This window comes from Apteryx mantelli, chromosome 1 (genome assembly GCF_036417845.1).
Source record: "Apteryx mantelli isolate bAptMan1 chromosome 1, bAptMan1.hap1, whole genome shotgun sequence".
Lineage (NCBI taxonomy): Eukaryota > Metazoa > Chordata > Aves > Apterygiformes > Apterygidae > Apteryx > Apteryx mantelli.
In genome coordinates, this window is record NC_089978.1 from 126,076,982 (window position 1) to 126,099,240 (window position 22,259).

The window sequence follows — 22,259 nt, forward strand, 5'->3', positions numbered from 1 at the left end:
CTTAAGCATCTTCAGCTTCAATACCTCCTGAGAAGCTGGAGACAGAAGTTTTATTGTCAATACACCCAAGGGCATAATGTCATATAGTCTGATCACAAACAATTGAGATTTTCATAATTTCCTAGAATTGTTATCAATATCACTGCTGCTTATCTATACAATAATGTCTAGCAAGTCTACAAATAAAGAATATCTGGAATAGAAGCTGGATATAGCCAGAATGTTGCCTTGTTGTTATTTTTTAATGGAAGTATATTTCATGGACAAGAAAGGCAATCCCAATGTGCAAGTAAATCACCACTTTCAGTTGAAAACTGGATTTTGGATGCCATTCAAAACTGAGGTGTTGGGCCACTTTCTGCGCAGAAGAGTTAAGGAACATATGAAAAAGAAAATGCTTGTGATTCCTAGGATGACCACACTTGAAATCAGTGTGCTGGTGACCGAGTTCAGCTGAAAAGGAGGTCCATTTGGATGAGCTGCATGGAGAACAAAAATGCACAGGTAGGGTCTGGTTAGAATCTTTCAGCAGTGCCAAATATGTCTGTTTGCCCATTACAATATGGTATATACAGAATAATTACAAGTAGGAACAAAATTGAACTGCAAAGTGAATACCTGCATACTTGGATAATACTAAGTAAACTGAGAAAACAGCTATTCGTTCTTTCAATACCCCATCATGCTGGGGATAAAGACAGTAAGGGTACTACTAAGGCATAATCCCTCATGCTTGGTGACTGATCTTGACATGTGCTGTTTAAGGCAAGACTTATCACTGTCCAAAAACTATCAAGGCAGAGGTAAAAAGACTTGTGGCCTACAAGTTAATGAAAGGATTTTTTTCCGTGATATCCTGCTTAGCCACATCTCAGTCTAAAGGGTATAAAAATCCTTAGTGGGCATATCCAGCATCAGATTTCTGATCTACTCTAGGCTTTTCTGTGCCACTTGACAGAAGGCTCCTTAACATGTTTATCAGGTCTTATACAGAAAAAGTAGTAACATATGCATTTACGGTCTAGTGTGGTTCAACTTGCTGTCTGTGGGCCAAACCCAGTACTGGAACACATTCATCTAACCTGTACCATTTTTTTCAGTAGAAAACACAAAGACCCATTCAAGCCATAGGCGCCACCCAGTGCACCAGTATGTATTTCTGCCTAAAAGAGCTGTATTTACCATTACCAGTGCCAGAGAGTGAGATGAAATGACAAAGCAGCTGCTACGGAGGAACAAGACTGCTCCCAGAACCAAACTCCTGCCCCCTGCCTTCACACCACCAATCCCTCCATCCTCTCTCAAAGCAGAAAAAACAGTTCTGTAATCAGGTGGCCCTCCCCTTCTCCACTCTCTGCTACCTTCTGACCTCACTTGTCAATCTTCTCTCCACAACAGTAGTAGTCCTACTTTGCTCTACCTCTGCACTCCCCACTGGGACTGCAACAGGCTGTTGCTGTGGGAAGGAAGAAGAGGGATGCAGCTCACACTTCATGGGAATGAAAGGTAGCAGCCATAATCACAGCAAACCATGTGTAGCAACTGGGGAAGAATTTTACTTTTTTTTTTTTTGATACCTAATCATACCATGGGTAGGGAATACACCAGGAAACAGTTTATCACAGGGAGAACTTTGTTTTCATGGCAGAAAGGAGAGGTAGCTGCTTCTATTGGGTCTAACCAGTTGACTGAGAAGGGAACAGATAGCTACTTGAGCTCTGAGGACAAGGTAGGTTGCTTGTGCCAGTGGGTCCCGCTTTGAGCAAGCAAGAGGTGAGATGGCCCAAAGGACCTCACCCCTGCTTACCTAAATCTGAACATCCCTTCCTAGCCATTAGCTACTGATCTTTAATAGCAGAGAACAGTAACAGAGAGGCTGAAACCAAGTCCTCCAGGTGACCAATGGAGAACCACCCTAAACTTCAGAGACCTGATCTCCCTTGCAGCCTATCTCCTTCATCAACCTAGCAGAGACAGTGAGTTCTCCATAGGCTGTTCATGTGGTTAAATGCCAAGAAAACAGGAGCTGAAGCAGGCTCTTTTGATTTTGAGATGTGAAATGAGCTGGACTGCACCATAATTACCATTTTGCTGTTCAACTCTTCTGTTGCATGAGCAGATTTTACTGCTTATATCTGTGATTTTGCTTCTGGCAGCTGCAATGTTCCCTCACACTCATATGTCACAGTAGTGGATTTTCATTTCAATTCCATTGTAGGGATTAGAAATCACTATGTTGGTGGGGCCAGGTACACAAATTAAACTGAGCATTCCAGATTTACCAATTGCTTTCTTTATAGCATGTCAGTATGTACTCATTTAAATGACAAAAACAAGCCAAAAAGAAAAAACATTCCAGCTCAGTGCATACTGAGTCTGAATGGTTTACCTACCCAGTTCTGTTGCACTCATATAAACCCTCTCTTTTGTATTTCTTGGAATTCTGATTAACTTACCAAGCTGTGAATTGTTGGTTGGTGTCTCATCTGTATAAAATATAAAAATGGGTGCATTATATTTTACAAACACCTGTGCCTATCTCTTCCCCACCTGGAACACAGAAGCCAGTAGTCCTAGCTTTATTTTCAAAACGTATCAGCTATATTTGCAACATTGACTAGTAGCTGTTAATGTGTCTGGCAGAATCAGGACAGCAACATTAATTACAAGAAGTTTCCTCATTTTTAATGGGAGCACACCAATATAAAGCTACTTAGTATTCTGAGGCAACTCTCCCTCCCACCCCAACACACACACACACACACACACTTAGTACAGGAACCATTTACTTGAAAAGGTTCCCAATTCTATTCTGTCCCTTTTAATAAAAATGCAATCATAAGTATGATATTATATGCAAGTTCCTTCACTGATAACTGTATTACAGGAGGATCTATATGGACAAAATATTTTAATCCAAGGTTTCAAGGAAAAATACATTAGTGACAAAAAATGATTACAAAAATGCCCTTTCTCCATGCACAACTTTCTCTTGACAGTAATAAAGTGACATTATATTCAGGGACACACTTTTATTTTGTCCTCAGTTTTTGCTTACTTACCATTTTCCATCTCAAAACTATACTTCTTGTCATTTTTTTTGCTTTTTTTTGTGTTCATATCCTAAGCATAGCTCACATATACATTTATTTTGAGCAGCTGTCTTATATTTTTAAGAGAGGCATCCATTAAAAGCTATACAATTTCACCTTCACAAGCAGGTACCTGCTTTGTTTCCATACCCAGAGACTAAAACATTTTCTTCTGTGTATTTCTCCTGCAAAGACTTATTTTAGATTAACAAGCAAGAATAATGTTTCTCTGAAAAGAACAGTGTTAGAAACAAGAGCTCAGAAATACACAGGAGGACTTGGTCATTTGTAGTAGCATTACTCAGTTCTTATCAAGATAATTACATAAACAGTTTTGTTACCAGAACAACTGGTGACCAGAATAATGGGAAAAGCTGGCTAACTCGAGGTGCCTCTGCAGACACGTTGAAATGCATGGGACCAGCCCTGGGAGTGATGCAACACCAATCTAAATGAGGAAAGTGAAGGGCTGCACATTCATACAAATGCAGCCACATGTCTTGGTACTGGAGGATGTACTATGGCCAATCAGGTGGAGCAGGCCTTATCAGCTCTGTACAAATGTAGCTGTACTGAAACTGGACCACAGTTGGCCTTGAAAAATAGCATAACTACCTCCGTGCAGCACTGCCCAGAGATGGCGAGTCCTCCCAAAGTGAGCCAGCACTGCACCCATGGCATACGTCATCCACAAACCAGTTAGCTCCAATCAACTTGAAGTTCTCATAACCTTCGCCCTTTTCTATGCTCGACTATAGTATACATGAATCTCACACTATTAATAAACTTATTTTCACAATGTGAAGGGGCAGTGGGAGGAAATACTAATTCCCTCTTTTTGCTTCAGAAGGAAAAGTGAAGTACAAGTCAAATTAAGTGACTTGCCCAATACCACTCAGGAAATTTGCAGCAGAGTTCAGAATTGATTCTCAGCTTTTTGAAGCCTTGCCTGTCAAGCCACGCTTCTATCAGCAGGAGTGAGATGCTCCAAAAACATCCTATAGAGATTCAGAAGTCTGTCTAGTCTACAAAAACCATTAGCTACATATCTCAACTAAGAGACACTTCAAAAATGATTACTTTCCCTTTTCAGCCCTATTCATGTTTTCACTAGAAATCACACAACAGTTGTCAAAAAAATTATGTATAAAATAGTCTACTCTTACTTTGGGATCAATACACATTCCTGGACAGATCTTGGTTTGCTTGAAATTATGCAGTATTAAAAGGTTTTTGACTTTTTTTTTTTAATTTGTAAAAAAAGAACTCACAGCATTTGAACCATAAGTTGTATTACTTAATAGGCATTGCTTAGATAACAAGCTTTATCTAGTTTCTATTCCCTAAGGTAGCATTTCTCTAACGTAAGTGTTTGCCTGGGCAAATCTGTCATTCATTTCCCATAAGTACTCACACATGCAACTTTGAAGTTCTTTTTACTTTTTTGTTGACTAATCAGATGACAACAGCAAGGGCACTCAATTGGGGCCATGTATAATGCAGGAAAAAATATTAGTTTCAATTGCAGAAATGCTGATTACTATTCAACATATTCTGCTTTTAAAAATGGTCTCTAACTAGATGGTTCCTTACTCTGACAGGTCAGCTTTGTCTTTGTATATGTGGGGGCAACCACATTGCATGTAAAAGAGGAAGGAGTTTATTCTCAGGGTGTTTCAGTTATTTTTCCTACATGGGATTCAGTCCTAGTCTCTCTCAGTCTGAAACTGCTGAATGCAGTTGCTTAACGGCAACTACTATGAATATCTGTAAGTAGAATTTTAAAAAAAAACTTTTAATATTTTATCTTCATTATGTTGTCAACAGTGGTCACAAATATTTTTCAGAGACTGCAGGCTATATTTAGAGTTTCTTTTCTTAAATCTCTGGGAATAAAAATGTAAATCCATGAAGTTTCACCCTAAATCTAAAAGAAATTATATTTTGGCCTGCTCTGTTTAGAAATACAATGTGTTTGTCCTGTTTCTTTCTCTATAGCTGAAGCCTTAGCATGGCATGTATTAGTTTTATGCAGCACTGATAAAAACCCGAAGATGAGGCTGGAAGAGATGGTGAACAGAAAGTGACAGTGAATATTCTTTACCTGCCAAATCATTTATTTTTCCATATCTCCAATCTGATCTCAGAATTTAAACTGAGATGCTGTACATGGTACCTTAAATTCCATAATCTTCAGTGAAATCTGACAAAAAGGAAGTCAACTCACCAAGTTCGGACTTTTATAATGGCCTAATATGCCTAACTGTATCCCACAGTGATTCTACTGAGAGTAGGGAGGAATGTGAGAGCTGAACATAAATATTAGCTCAGAAGTTCTACCAAAGGCTCCGATAGTAGTAAAAAAAAAAATACCGAGGCCTGCCCCCACCCCCCCCTTCAAAAAAAAAAAAAAAAAAGTCTCCCCTCCCCTGCAAAATACCCAGCAAACTCATGGAGAATCCAGCCTCTGAGTCACTGAAAGTTCTCATTAAACTGCCATGCATTTTCCCAGGTTTTTGAAATTCCTGCAATATATAGAAAAAAATTGCTCATTCCTACCGCTCCTTGTAATGATGGGGCCAACAGAGATTACAGCATTGCCAGAGGTGTTCTGAGGGCTCCCAGTTGTTCTCCTGCCAGCATCTCTTCTTCTTCTGTTACTGCAAATCTGAGCAGTTAATCAAAACAGTCAGTTTCAGAGTAGAATGGAATTATTGCCCTTCTGTGCTTCCAGTTTTAATGTAAGCTCTTTTACAAGCAATACTACAACTTTGATTTTATTTCTTAGTATGCATTAAATTACTTTGCAATAAAAACAGCTGCAACATTCCCTAGAAGTGCATCTTGTAAATGTCTGGTTTCCAGTTGTATTTTGCCTCATTTCATTTACAGAACTGCACTGCTGTCATGTACAAGAGCCATCTTATAGTATATTAAATTTTCAGCAGTTAATTTCCCAAAGCTTTGTTTACAGCCAGTTTTCCCAGTAAATGTTTTTTGCTTGACTAGGGATATAAAAGATGCTATAATCCCTATTCTAACAAACTTCTCAATTTAAAGTTCACACATTTTCCAGGAAGTTCTAAACAGCAACAAAGTAATGACCCATATTAAAATGATCCCCAGCACTGTATCATCTGGAACCCATCTTTAATTAACATTTCTTTTTCATCTATCTTAATCTTGGGCACTGAAATAAGAGCACTTATCTAATTTCAAAACCTTCAGAACATAGGTTCAATAGAAACAACACATTATTTAAACATAAAAGTATAAAATAATGTACAAAATGTCAAAAGCATAACAAAGTGGCAACATCTTAAAATTCTAAATGGAAAGTCATTCTGTAGGAAATGATACCACATTCTGAAGACATCAGCACTGAATATTCCATGTTTATTCAAATGTTTTGATTTCCCAAATATATTTTTTGATCCCAATGTTCCTAAAATGAAGCAATCTTTGAATTGACACATCCTCGTGAACTTTAAAGTTCAACAAAAGAATAATTTCTAAACTATAAGGAAGGTTGCAACGAAATATAGGGAAGGTGGTGAAGAATTTTATTCACCATCAGAAATACTTTCAAATTTTCCTTGTCAGGATCACACCACTTAGTACACCTTTAATTTTTCCATAATTAGTAATTTCCATTATTCTAAGATATTTATATTCAACCGCTGTGACTGTGGATACCTTGTTTTTCAGATGCTATGCTAAGAATATCAGCTCTTAAGCTATCTCAGAGTGATTACTTTTAATAACAAATTAAGGACCAAAATGTGAAAAAATCTTTTCTCCCATGCTCAACGACCTGTGCTTTACAGGTCCAATATTATTCTACCTGTGGATGATAATATGCACTGCCCTGTTCTTCATCGGTTGTTTAACATTCCTTCAGACACAAGACAGACATCCCTACTTCAGACTCTGAAAGTCATCTTCCTTTTGTGCCATGCAAGCAGCCTTCGCATTTGGATGAAGAATAATTCCAAAGCGTGTCTATTTCATATCCAGATAATTCACAGCAACTTCCATCCACCCAACTTACTGGCACAAGAAAGGGACAGTCATCTGCTCTGCACAGCTTTGTCACACAGTGAAGGAAGACTGTAGACATCTTCTGGTTCTTGTGCTTCACAAAGCGGAACACCTCAAAGGAAAACCGTCCCATTTGGCTCTTGCCATTTTCAATTATAGTTGTCTGTGGGTCCTTGTCACAGCTAAATTTTTATAGAGAAGATTAGAACTAGGATGAGCACTTGTATCGCTGCTTTTTGAAGTCAGTAGCTGACGGTACGGTAACTTACATAGCAAACTCAGTGCTTTAGCTCCACACAAAAGGACACAGAGCCATAACACCCTATATGGGCAGCCAAAATCGCTTGGTTTAGGCTGTACAATGCTTGCTGAAATGAATTGCTACAAAACAGTCCGTTTTTGCTTTGCAACATTCACAGCTATAACCAAGGAACCATTTAATTCCAGTGCCCAAAGAAATTTGAGACCTGAAGCAAAAAGTAATCAGATATGCTAACTGGTATAGACAGGCAACCCCAAATGAAGTGGTATCTCCAGCAACCGCCACTGATGAGCTTTAAACTGAGATACTGTCAAGATGCTATTTATGTTTTTCAAAATTCCAATTCAAGGAAATATATTATTACTGAAAGTAGCAGCAGGAGCATATATTTATCTTTAATCACTGGCTTACATGCTTTCCTGAACTGGGGTCTATGATGTTTTACATCATTGTCATTCACTGCAAGGGTACCTACCTACCTGCCTTTAGCAAAATACAGGTTAATTTAGCCATTTAGTTGGGAGGTTCCTAGGACCTCTGCTAGATCCATTTTAGAGGTATGCTTCAGCATTTTCATAATTTTCATGACTGTGCACTTGTTTCTGATGTGTACGTTCACAAACAGGGTACGTTCTGATATGTTATCTGTAAGCACAGTCTTTGGGCCTCTCAGTTAATATTGCTCAGATTTCCAAATAGTTTAGAAGAGCACCAAAGAGATTTGTAACTATGATTTTAAAGCGTGTTTGCACAAGACCTACCTGAAAAAAAGATCATATCGAAGATCATCACTAGGATTACCAGATGGTGTGGTGTAACAGTAGTCCATCAAAACATTCCACCTGCACAAGAAGCAAAGTGATAAATGATCAGGGAACAGATAATGGTAAGAGTAGGGGTGGAGAGTCAGGGAGAAAAGATTAAAACACAGTAGAGACAGGTATACAAACTGATAATGCAGTCTGGTACACTGAAGCCAAGTTATTATATTTAATAAGTCATCCTGCATTCCCACTACATCATCTGTTTTTATCCCTGACTTACAAAACTAAGCAGCGTACACCACAGCAGCAGAATGATATAAATCAAATAATCTGGTTTCATGCAAGCCAAACACCATACAGTACTTCCTACCAGTTTATTTGTTATCCACCTCCTTACAGAAGTCATGACCACGTAGGACCAGAAATCAAAACCCTCCTGCTTTTAAAAGCTCATGAGTTTCTTATTTGATCTCATGGAGAATCTCTCTTAAAGAACAGGAATATGAGGTTTAAAGCAAAATTCAGGAAAACGTTCATAAAGAGGACAGCAGCAAGACATGCATTCAGCTTGAAGTACAAGATTTCTTTCAGCCACGGGGAACAATTATCAAACACAAACCACCCTTTTAACCTACAAAAAGCTATGAGGAAAGACAGTTGCTTATAAGTCAGAGAATAAATTTACAATCCCAAGAGCTGAAAAACTGGCAAGGCAAGAAATAACATCCTTTATGGTACCTGCCGTCAAGGTTGGTTGCTCTCACAGCTGCATATATTTTGGTTTTCAAAGGTAAACCCGTACTTGGGATAAGGAGCTGCTGGCCGTAGGTTGAATCCTGAAAAAAAAACATTGCCTCAGTGTACCAGAAATCCCACTGTGACAACTGAGGGTACCTGTCCTTATTTATAAACTGAACTCCCATCTGATTTTTTTTGACTTTTCTTTATAGGACTGTCATTTACTTTGTCCTCCTTATGGGAAGAAGCAAAGAACAGTGCGAGAGCACTTCCCTGCAAGTTTGTCTGTAAAGATCATTATCACCTGCCTGGCCTTATCCTACACAATTATTTTGGAGAATCTGTCTATTTATGATTTCATGAAGTGTTTTTAATCACTGATTAAGAAAAAGTATGCTTCACGTAGAGGTCACCACAAGGTAGCATCTCAGTACATCCCCCATTGCCTAACACAGCAGCTGACACATTTTCTAAAGGAGTAGCTTGACTGGGCTGACACACTGAGCCCTTTGCCAGGAAAGACTGTTATGGTCCTTTGGTTTACTGATGACTGTAAGGCCCTTGGAGTTTCATATATCTGAAGCTGCAGGAGAACAGACATATTCTGAGAGCTGAAATGTAGCTTTCATGGAAGTTGGCTTGTTGAAGGTTTTAAGTAACAAAACATTTTCATTTATATTTTAACATTTCAAAAATTCTGTTCCAAGAAAACTACACACAACAAAAAAAGAAGTTGGGGATTTCCCCCACACAAATACATACTGCTGTTTTATTATGCTCTGTCACAGAATGCCAGTTTTGTGGTCACAGGCTGAATCACTAATGTCACTCCTAGCAATGACCTACAGATGCCATGAAACAAATCTGGAGCGACAGACATAATTCAGCATATCAAAATTCACTTAGAGGCAATGTCACTTAAATAGGTTGCTATTCCAGAAAGAATAGGGAATCAGCATGTTGAAAAAGGCCTCCTGTAAGAGGTCAAAGCACTCAAGACATAATAAAAATTTGCAGAGCAGGATTTTGAAAGTGCCACAATAAAACCAGGTTCAGTGTGGCAGGCAAAACCAAGAGCAGCAGCAGAGAGCACAAAGAAAGAATAAGTACGTAGAAGATGTGATTTTTCAAAGGGAACCAAGCCAAAATTTACAGCTAGCCCCATATTCAGCCTCCTCAGTACTGGAGGCCTGGGGAGCCATGTTTGCACACAGACCAACTCTGTGACACATCAGAGCAGGTCATCTCTTCAAAAGAGCACATCCTCCACTTGAATCTGCCAGCCTTGGCAATATTATTCATACTAGGAAAGTACTTACTACTTGAGTAGATAATATGACTGAAATCAGAAGAATAAAATACCATTATTCATGGTCAACTTGTAAATTCATTGGGATAGAGTGAAAACTTATCTTTTCAGCTGGTATGTGAGAAACAAATGCACTTTTTCAGTACAAATATTAACATCATTTTTAACCCAGTGTTTGCAGAATTAGGTCCTGAAGGGCACCAACAAATAAGTAGTGGTCAATTCTCACACTTGCAGAGAAGTTTGGCAGCCCTCCCCCCCCATCTTTTTGCTTACAAGTTTATTCAAGAATGAGAGAAATATAATCTTCATTTTAACATATTATAGGTTGTTATTCAGAGCTCAGCTCTGTCGAACAAACATTTTTTTTTTAAAACATGCCTTTGGAAAATGTCCTGTTACAATATTTATAGCTTATTATATTCAAAGTATAAAGCATTGACTTTTAAATCAGTTGCATGAATTATAACTCAACATCATGACGGCTTGAATAATAATGCAAAAAATCAGATTCATAATTTACAAAAATGTCACTTGACATTGAAAAATTGATATTTAAATCAGGTTTTTAAAATGTATGAATAAAAATTTTAATCAACACCAAAATATCATTTCGGGGATTAATGTTGCTGTTAAGTAGAGGTCCGTGCATTTTTCATGTTTTACTGTCACCATCCATATTCATATAATAAAAGTTTATACAATAATGCATACTCAAATTATCTAAAAAGGTAAGAAAGAAGTGTCGTCTGAAAGCTGTTATTAAAATTTTTGACCCTTAAAACCGTGAAAAATCATGCAATGAGGTAGCATGTACAGTGTGCTATAGATTTGGAATGAATCCCATATACCCTCACTACGATTACAGATGATCAAAACACTCTCATGAAGCTTGAGCATAAAAATACTCCAGCAAAAGTGCTACAGTTTATTGCTAAGGGAATAGGTCTATAAAATTTTTACAGAATTCTACAGAGAGTAGTCTCTAGATTAGTACAGTGTACCTATACATACATACATAAATATGAACACAGGCACACTCACATATATATATAATAAATGTAAACACAAATATGAACTCTGAAGCATGAATATTATTATTACAACTGATTATTTACATGGCACTGGAACATGAAAAGCCAGAGCTTTAAACTGAGGAACTGTATAAATTCAGAACAAAAAGTCAGTGCATGTGCCCTCAAAGGCCAGCCATAAGAATACAAGACAACAGGCACATGCAAGCAAAAAGGACAACAGAACTCAGAAATGAGAGATACCTAGATGAAAGGCCTGGTTCTTCATGGGAGGAGTGGGAGGGGGATAGCACATAATGAAGAGTCTAAATTCTGTTTTGCTAATCCAATTTCCATATTACTGTGTTTTATACTCACATTGTAAAGCAACAAATTCAAAGTGCTGATAAATGTACCATTGTTCTCTCTCACGGAAATAGCTGCTGATGACCTACAACGGAATTAGAAAACAAGCTACTGTAAAGATTAAAAAATATATTTTATGTTTGTGTTTACATAACTTCAGTAGGTTTTATTGTTAAAAATTCCACAAGCCACATCACAAAGAGTTAATTTGTACGTTTGGGTTATAAAACACAGAAATAGAAATTTATAGTGGAAACGCTGACAGAACCTTAAATATGGGGGAAGTAACGTATACTGCTGAAAACATGAATCAGGAAAATAATTAGCAGAGAGGCAAAGTGACAAAAAGGAACCCATTTTCCATGACATACAGCGACTACTCATGAAGAATATTCTCTTTTGCACTCCATATTCATATGTTTACGAACTATTTCATGAAGAATTTCCATCTGTTTGCTGCTACCATTCTGTCATCAGAACACCAGAATTTTAAGGCAAGTTTTACATTAACTTAGGCAACAGATTCTTTCAGTGCTTTCCCCCCCTCTCACTGTTACAAGGCTAAATATCAGTATGTTGATAATACTGCTATGGCATGCATATATTTAGGCGTATATGGGCTTACGTTCATAAGGGAATGAAACACATGGGAATGAAAAGCACACTTACGAAGCAAGCTGGGTATTGTTAACCAAGTACTCCAGTGGATAGCTACAGCTAAATTTGTACAGAAGGCCAGGTAAATAGCTGATAATCGTTGGTGGGTCTGGCGTATCTATATAGCCTGAAACATTACCTATCTGTACCACTGAGGTATTCCCATAGGCATTGACACCTCGAGCTGAGGATACCTATCGAGGGAGAGAGAAAATAAATATTACCAGAAGTTTAAGCATGGAATAAGAGCTACCTAAGAACACTGATGCTTTAATTCATAATTCACCCAGAGATAAGTTCAGGAAATCCTTCAGAAATTAATTTGATCTGTTAACATCCAATTCCTTGTGTTCTATTTCTCACCTCCCCAGGGTCAGAAGTACACAGTGCACAGTTGATACTGCTGTTCTTAAACACAAAGACATGAGAACCATTTGAAAAGAGCTGTGATAAACCCTGGAACCATTTTTTTTTTTTGGTAGGCACCTTTTTTCTGAGCATTCCCAACCAATTCCCAAGACCTACTAGAAAAAGCTTAATGAATACTTCTATTATGGTTAAAAGATAATAGCTTAAAACAGGCTTCCATATGCAACTTTGTTGTTGCACTAACAATTTTATTCACAGAAACAATACTTGATCAATCTTGATATTTTTGTTTTTGACACATCAAAACCACTGTATTTTATAAGCAGATACAAGGCAAACAGTTGAACTTCAGGTCTGTGTTTGTGTCTATTTTATACATGTCTAAACTTGGAACGAATTGCTGTCAGAAATTCAAGAGTTGAAAGTCAAGTATTTAATATATAGTCAGATAATGCCTTATTTGAAGTTACCAGCAAAACCTTAATTCAGTTACCTGTATTCAGTATACCTCAGGACACCTGTGCTCAATTCAGCAGTAGTATACTCGTTTCAGTAGTATACTCAAATTCAGTATACCTCAGGATACCTGTGCTATTCTATGTCACTCAGTAACAGGACACAGCTCACCAGAGTCTCTGGTGCTTCCAGAAAACTGAAGAACACCCTTTCCTCCAGCTAGCAGCCAGCCCCACTTCATCTGCAGCTACTGCTCTGAAAACAGCATGGTGGTGGCGTGCGAAATCAGCAGATAAACATGTCACAAATTACTTTCATTAGGTGCATATGCAACAGGGCCAAACTGGGATGGCACAGAACTTCAGCTGTAGCATTTCTTTTGTATAACTGTATAAGCAGAACTGGCATTTTTAATTCGAATACGGTTTCTTAAACTTTGGAAAGATACTCTCTTATGGAAGAATCATTCTGAGGTGTGCACGAGTCATAACATTTGGAATTGAGCAGCAGGGGATACACGACAGGTATTTGGATTTCTCTGGCTACAGGAAAACCTGGTAGAAGACTGATATGTTTATGCACTTTCCCAAAATTATACTTAACCATTGGCTAAATGGCAGGAAAAGGCTGAAAAACAGAATTCCTAGAATCTGTTCCTTGCTTAAGGAACACAGTCTAGAGCATATAGTAAAATATACAGCTCTACAGCTCTACTTAGCTTTCCCCCACCCCCACAAAAAATAAGAAGTTGCGTCTGCCATGTTACAGACCTAGGTTTTATCCTCAGTTCTGTCTGAAATGCTAACTCTCTTTCAATAAAAGTAAAGGAAAGGTAAAAGGTCTCTGCTGAGAAACACAGCCAAAAATGCATGGGTTTGTACTACTCCAGTCAGGGCAAACTGAAGAGAAAGGCTTCCTGATCCTTTATCCTCTCTGTTTGTGGCACAGCATGCATAAACTGAGGGAGAAGAGGAGGGAAATCTGGGGTTGTATTTTTAGCAGCTGCTACATTGCCTTGTATGCTGTGGAGTCTTGTGGGGGCCTCATGGGGAGCTCCAATTGCTTGGACTGATCAGAGATTTTTATTTATTTTTTATTTTTTTAAACAGCAATCTCTTATGATTATAATCAAATAGAAAATTCCAGGGGTTTACAGTGTGGCCAACTCCAAAGAGACAGCAAAAGGTTCCTACTTGTCAGAATTTTCTACTCCAAGTCATGGAGGCTCTACAGCTTTTCAGAGAAAACTGGGAAAAAAGAATTTTGAATTACCTGAACTATTTCAACTATTTGTTGAAATTTTAAAAGAAAACTCAGTCTGAGACAAATATGTCATAGAGTAATATGCAACATTTCAGCCCAGTTTGACAAAGTTTTAGGAACCTTAAAGCAGGTGTTTTTTTTATGAAAAGTGGCAGGTATCTTTAAGCGTCACTACAAACTCCAGCTAGAATAAGCCTTAAAAATAATACATTTTTATACTTGTTTTTGTAAGTTATTCATAGATACTTTGATACAAGTCACCACTCTTTGTACAGTGTGATGTACGCACAAACTGTACAATCCACTTCCTCCCTTGGTTTAGAATGGTTGAGACCTCACATTTGTCATTCACGGTGATACAAGTTCACTGAAGGAAATGGAATTATATGGTATGAAACGGACATCAAAAGTCAGCTCCTGGATCAGATTCTGGTTCTAAAAAACTCATCTACAGCTAAAGATCAGATTTGGTCATTAGCAGTATGAAGACGTTGGGTATCAACACACTAAGCAGCAATATAAATGCAGACACTGAAGTCACACCACCAGGCAAAAGACCGCAGCACAGATGGTGGCAGTGCACTGAATAAAGGATCAGAGCTGAACATACAAATCTGAACTTCAGCTCTGCATCTTGGTGTTTTTGTCATGAACCAAGTGCAAAGGTTAGATCACATTTAATGTTTTTGCCAAACAATATTCAAGATTTGATTCAAAATTTCATTTTTTTTGCCTTGCAATTCCATACTGAGCTGAGATCTTCCGTGGAGGTGCATGACTTCATAGGACTACTAGCAGAGATGCCTACTGTTAGCCTTCTCCCTCGTCGGGTTGGGTATCTGGCCAGAATATGTCCCTTGTGACACTCACCCTGAAATCAATGCCTTACCACAGAATGTAGATCTGTCAGCAAGGCCCTCTCATAGGGCATGAAAGTAGGTACCCAGACCATTATTCCGACCCGATTAAACTAACCCACTCTTAAAAAATATTCTTTTCATTTGCTAAATAGTTATTTGAAAAATTCTGGCAACATTTAAAACATGCTTAGCAAAAGTTTGGATTTTTTTGGAAAAATTTCATTTTCTACTAAAAATTTATTACAAGGAAAAACGTACTTTCTAATCAGAGGGCAAAATTGTCTCCTACCATACCTTCTAATTAGTAACCAAGATTATACATTAACAACTTTTTCTGTTTTTCTTTGATATATGCAATATACTGCTAACTGAACAAGACCATGTAAACATTATCTACCTGTAAAAGATATAATGCTGTCAGGGCATACACTCAACCCTGTGCATTAATAGCAATGCTACAATTTCACTTGGATCTCATCTTACCACTAAAGTGTTTCCGCAGGATTCCAAAGTACTCAGATTGATGATGAAAATGACCACTGCTGGAAAGGTGTTGTTATTGATGAATCCCCTGCAGTGAGCATCCCCGTGTTTTCCATTCAGTGCCAAATCTGTTTCAGCATAACCAGAAAAAAGAACTGTGCAAAAATTTATCTTCATAGTAATTGTCTGTACTCCACAGAAAACATTGATATCTCGTTCAGCTGCAAGAAAAATACAGGAAAACACATTGTAAGAAGATGTATTTCAGCTAATTACCACAGAATTATTGTAGCAGTGCTTTTGTAACCGGTGTTCGAATCAATTTTTAGACCCCAGTGACAGCAATATCAGAACATAAAGGTCAAAACTGCATTATTCTGAAAAGCAGATTTACTTGACTGTACAACTTCACTAAAGAAAAAACAGAACTAAAATATAGTAACGTAGTCTGCCATGCAACAAAACTATTTCTCCGAAATTCCCCACCAGCTCGTTCAATAGTACACACTCATAAACTGAAGCAATGCAACAGAGTGGAAAACAGCAAGGGGTTAAGTATTCGGAGCCTGACTAAACAGCCCCCTTCTGAAACAGTAATTCCCAGGGACTTGGAGAAACTCAGGAGGCTGAGCTCTGCCTTCCAGCATACCCCTGCCAACACCTGGCATTGAAGCTGTGTGCGCTTGTCTGAGGTTGTCTAGAGTCCACTACAGTCTCAGGCTATACAGACTTTGAAGTACAATCAACAGCATATCAGAGCAATTTATTGTGGTATCTTCAAAGGTTTTTTTTCTTTTTAAGAACCATCAGCTTTAGCTTCAATGAAAAATCAGTTGGCTTTTGAAAGACAATGATCAATACTACAAAGTGTCTAGCAGTCTTTCATAGTGTACATTATGACAGCACAAAAGACCTAAAAAAAATAGCAATTATTACAACTGGTCAATTTTGAACAACAGTAAACACTTCTTGGATGAAGAAGTTGGCCTTTTATTTGAAAATTCTGAAGACTGTTACGTACTTGAATGGAAAACTGAAAGCATCATATTAGGATATAGGAACAAATAGTTTGTTTAGCTATAGAACAAGATAAAGTAGCTTTACTTCAAACTCTTTTTTTGCCTTTAGATGATGAGGCTGGTTTTTGTTAAGTTTCATTTTTCCTAGCGCTCTACAAAGTGACATATTTCATCGGGTTAAACATAGGCATTACTCCTTTATATAACAACTCATTTATTGCATCTGCTTAAGATGAAGTGCTATTAAAAGTGGCAGAACAACTTCAGTCAATACTGTACCATTAAGCCTGCTGAAATGAATTGTTTTGCTGCATTGCCACAACAGAGAGGAAATGAAGTCTCCATTACAATGGACTGGCTCTTCCCCCCATGATAGAGGAGCACAAGCAGTTGAATTTAGACAGCTTTAATGGTGACTTTAAAGCCAAATCAAGTGCAGGAAATAACTGGCTAAACTCTGTCCTGAGCTAATGTGGTCTTAAACATTACTCTTTGGAGGTAAATTTGGGCAGAAAGGTACTAGAGGCAAAGCAGGACTTCAAGTGATTCGGCATGAAATTCTCCTGGTTTGTACATATATGTAATGCCATTCACCTAATGTACAAAGGTCAAGAAACCACATGCCTTGGTACTCGCTATACGGGGACTGTCATAACAACTTCATGGATATATTAAGGTGGAAGAAAGAAGAGAAAAAGTGTATGGTAAAGGGAATGTGCCCTTACACTTATTTGGACCAATGCACAAACAGTCAGATAGTAACAAATTGCAAATAGCAAGTGTAATATAAAGTAGCCCACTTAATTTTATAACTCGCTTCAAACCCTTTAAAAAGTAGGATATTACTTTACTGTTAAGGCACCATTACCACTTGCAAAATTCTTCTTTGACTCTAAGAGGAATGAGACCACACACACTATAAAAACAATCTCTGCACTACACAGGAGGATAAGCCACTGTACCAGATTGTACCTTTTCCCCCACTACTTTACAAGGGAGTACTGTTGTCGAATTTGTCAATTCTGGAACTCAAAAATACACAGCATTTGTTCCAAAGTGCGTCTGAAACCAGATGCAAACAGATATAATGTCACTTCAGATATTAAAAAAGTCTTGTTCATTTCTCTAGAATTGTTAAAAATTACTCCTATATGAGTTTAAATGAAAATGCTTGGACTCTGTCCGTAAACACTTCTATTTTCTATGTAACAGAGAGGAGAGATGGTTTGAAGGTTAGGTCACCCAGCTGAGACTTGACAGGGCCTTAGATATAACAGTCTCTTTGTCACAGAGTTTATGTAAGGACAAAGCACTTGGCCTCTTTCTGATGCAAATCACACCAGCTACAGCACTCACAGGGGTGTCGCATGCAAAACACAGTAGAATTCATGAGCTACCTAGGTACTGGGGTAACAGAGGCCATCATGAATCAAGGAGGGACTCATGGCAACATAAGCCAAACGCAGACAGGTCCATCACCCACTTCTGTTCTGGTACCCCTCTGCGCATTGCCAAGAATTGCTCCAGAACAGACAGTGAAAAACATACGGAAGCACAATAACTGGCCAGAACATCGTGCACCTCTTTTGGTGAAACCATTTGGTCAAAGATATTTATAGTTCAAAACCAGCTTTCTGCTCTGTGTGAGCCTCCTCTTTGATCAAACCACTGCTTTAGTAGTAAATTAAAACATGGTGTATGTGAAAAAGCTGCAACACTTATAGCAAGAGCCCCCTGAATAAAACCGCTGGGTTCCCCATCTGAGGACAGTCACACTGCTGTGGCTCCGTTCTTCCAAAGCATTCTGATAGTCACGTTTTTACTGCAATGCAGAACTAAAGCCAAATTACAAATCGTCAAATGCTGTCAGGAAACAAATGTGTTCTTCTCCAGACAGCTCTCCAAACGATGGTAAGATTTGACCTTACTGCGTACTCTCTATAATGCCTAGCTTCTAGTACAAAAAGTCACAGAATTTTCTATCTACCAAACAATGTTTTTTCTTCAGCCCAGCTATTTCACACCTACACTCTAAAACAAACCTGCAAACAGCAGAAACAAAAGTCCTGCCTGATTAGTAATCATCTTATTTATGCAGCACCATCCCTGTGCAAGATGTCACCCAAATAATAAATGATAAGAACACAATCAAATTAAAAATGGATAAGCCTTTGTCCATTCTCCAAGGTTCCTTTAAGAAGGCTGAATTTCTAAACAAGCTTCCCAAACTTCTGTTCTTCATGAAATTAATTTAAAGGAAAAAAAAAAAAGGAAAACAACTTTAAAAAGCAACAGCATCTCTGCTATCACCACCACAGGCCTCAGTTAGAAAGCCCACTCTCACTCCATGTTTGGAATTCATGTGGACAACAACGGAGATTTCTCATGCAGAACAAATAAAGAATGTGGAAAAAAAAAGTCATATTCATAACCAGGCTCTGTGAGCACTATCACAGTCTCAAGGATCTTTTCTGAAGCATTCTCCTTCTTGTTCTCTCATTCCTCACTCTGCTTATTTTTGAGCTCTGAAAGCAGAGTTCAAGGTCTGAACTGAGTGCTGGGTATAGTGAAAGTATAGTGAAAAAAAAGCCCCCCCAACCAGCACAGGCTCTCTCACCCATCTTCTGGGGGGATCTTGAACCCATAAAAGAGAGCTCCACCAACCCCACAAAGCTCTGCTAGTCCCACTGTAATACATAGCAATCCCTCCTGCAAACTGAAAACACCACCTGTCAAATTTCAGGACAAAAGTTTACTGCCTTTTTTTTTTTTTTTTTTTTAAGCCTTCACACTGCATGCCTAACATAAGGAGAATTACCCTTCTTTCCTAGCTCACAAAATCAGCACTAAGACAGTTAACTAAAATCCAGCCTTTGAATCTTTACTGCTTGAGAATCACGAACAGGAAAGAGCATGGCTCAACTCTCAGCTCCTATGGGGAGGAATGGGAAAGGGTAAGGGAGAAAGATCCAACATGGAATCCGATTTTTTTTTTCTTTTAAAGGCAGAAGAACTGCAAGTAGCCCCTAACTGCCCGCAATAATGGCTGTTTGCAATTCATGGGTATCACATTGCAAATATAAAGCCTTGATAAAGAGCTACTGCAAAAAATGATTAGTGCAAATGAAAAAAAACAAAACAAAAAAAAACAAAAACACAAAGAGGAATCTGAACTTCCCTCCAGCTGTTGAAATCCTCACAAGAAGCCTGAAACAGGAAAACAATTGCATGAAAAGCCATGAAATATGGATCTGATGCAGATGGGCACAATTCACTCACGCTTTTCTAGGCAAGTCCATAAAACTTTGCCTAAGAAGGGAAACTTATAGGCACGTTTGTGAAAGATCAGTTTAGACAGTGATTTTTGTCAGGGACAGAGACAACCTATTTGATCTTCTTTGCATGTCTTGCATTTCTCTACTCTTCATACTCACACCAACTAAATGTAAGAATAATCAAACCCACCGTTGGTCTTTATTTCCACAAAGCACCTAGCAGTGTGGTGGTAACACAGGCAACAGTAAATACAGGCTGTAGGCTTTCTGCTGACTTAGGTTTAATAGAAGAACTGATCCTGCCTGAAAAATCAAAGCTATTATTATTCAGAAAAACAACGACAGTGAAAGGTATTACAGCATAATAATGTCACCACTAAATCACTCCATTCAACTGCTACCTCAGAAAAACAGCATATGAATACCAGCCAGTATTCACAGTATTATTATTCTGTCCAAGAAACAAAGGAAGGAAGAAGAATAAACCATGTAACAGAGGCTAAAACATCCTTTAGCCAAGTCAACTCTGACATACATATTGCTAAGACTGAAATTTCATTTCCAATTCTCATTGTATGAACAGCTCTGGGTATCTAATGTCCCCCAAACAACTTAGCTCCTGTTTTATCACAGAGGTATGAGTGTGCATGATATATGGGCACATTCCATTGCTTCACCTGTCCCTAACCATGGGCTTAATGATGAAGTGAGTCACTGAATTTTGTCTTCAACTACATCTTCCTCAAAATTAGATATATATTCCTGTATTTCAGAAAAAGGACATAGATTATATTACCTTACCCAGTTAAAACATGAAAAAATCCCAGTTATAAGTGTCAGACTCTTAAATCCGTAATGAACACTTCCAGCAATGTGACCTCTGGTGAATTTTTTGGACAGAATAGAGCTCTGGCAAAAGCAGGTCAAACCCCATTGGTGTCAGGGAAGTACTATTCATTAATATTAGGCTGAATTTGACCCACTGTGCATTAAGGAGAATGTAAAGTGCAACATTAGAGAAGTTTCATTGTCACTGAGAGAGTTAACACTCATTTAATGTGAAGTCCTATCCCTAGGCACCACACAGATTTAAAGCTCTGTATTTAAAAATAATCACTACTTTGAACCAAGACAATAAAGAAGCCATTATGAAGAAGTCTATTAAACACTTACCAGGAAACCTGCTATGGAGGTTAGCATCACAGTTGTATCCATTGAACTGAGCAGTCACTGAAAGCACTTTAACTGTCAGCAGGAGCAGTAACCATACCTGTTCCATTGCAAAACCTAGCAAAACATTAGGTAGTTATTACACACATCTGTTCATTGCATTAAAGATGCTTACTGCAAACATTTAACCACTCAGGAGGTGATGGCCTCCAAAGGAGCTGGGAACAAAGCTCACAGACTTTGGAGAAAGAGGCCACAGGCAGTAGGGCCCACTTCTCTGCTTCTGAGTAATGAATAATTTCTGTTAACTTCTATGACTTTTAATTGCAGCAAAAGAGGTAGTCCAGGATGGTATAAAAAGAAAATGAAAAAAAAAAAAACTTAACACATATTGATAGGTTAGGGAAGTGTTTAAGTATTTACACATCAACAGCTTTTTTTTTGATATTTTAGTGTAAAAAACTTTTGAGAAAGAACGCTAAATTAGACAGAATAGTTAATTCATCCAGGTGCTTGAAAACTGTACAGATAAATGGTTTGTTGTTTAATTCTCAGGCTCATGGACCTAGAGTAAATCAGTCTATGTCTAATAGCAAAAAATCTGGTCTTTGAAGCATGCAAGCAATTGCATTGAGCTCACGTACAGAGCTAGAATAAAAATTTTTATCTTGAATCATATCTGGCAACCAGACTAGAAGATCAAAACAAATGAGTTGCTAATGTCTTCACTAATTACTCCTCTTGGGAAGAAACCTCCAAGGTGTAATACCTGGCACAACTGAAAATAAGTCTGATTCACATGTGTGTGTCATGAACATCCCAAAGTATTAAGGGTTTTGTCCATGAATTTAAGTGTTATTGATTTTTTTTAATTTAGTGTATTTTATAATCATAGAAAACCTCCCTGCTGACCTGGAACCCAAATACAGCAGTTGCAAAACTTTCAGTTTTCCTGAACAGAAACTGAGCACCTTTATTTAGGAGGTTTGCTTGCTCTAACACTGTAGATATGGAGATGTTGATCATCACCTTTCCCTGAGTGGAGATCAAAACTCCTCAAACTGAATAGACACAGAACACCTGAAGGCAGCCATACCTGGCATGGCAAGTGGCTATCATCAT

The 22,259-nt window shown here is 38.1% G+C and overlaps 1 protein-coding gene across 1 annotated transcript; it reads right to left on the reverse strand.

The window, feature by feature from the left end:
* Positions 1-303: 303 nt before the first annotated feature.
* Positions 304-21,246, reverse strand: ZPLD1 (zona pellucida like domain containing 1). Its single transcript, XM_013950065.2, has 10 exons — positions 21,141-21,246; positions 15,674-15,894; positions 12,255-12,436; positions 11,598-11,670; positions 8,898-8,995; positions 8,157-8,237; positions 7,144-7,315; positions 5,652-5,760; positions 2,457-2,486; positions 304-479 (listed from the first exon to the last, which is right to left on the reverse strand). Exons 1-10 carry the CDS (start codon positions 21,244-21,246, stop codon positions 304-306), a joined length of 1,248 nt encoding a protein of 415 aa, XP_013805519.1.
* Between the last annotated feature and the right edge of the window lie 1,013 nt (positions 21,247-22,259).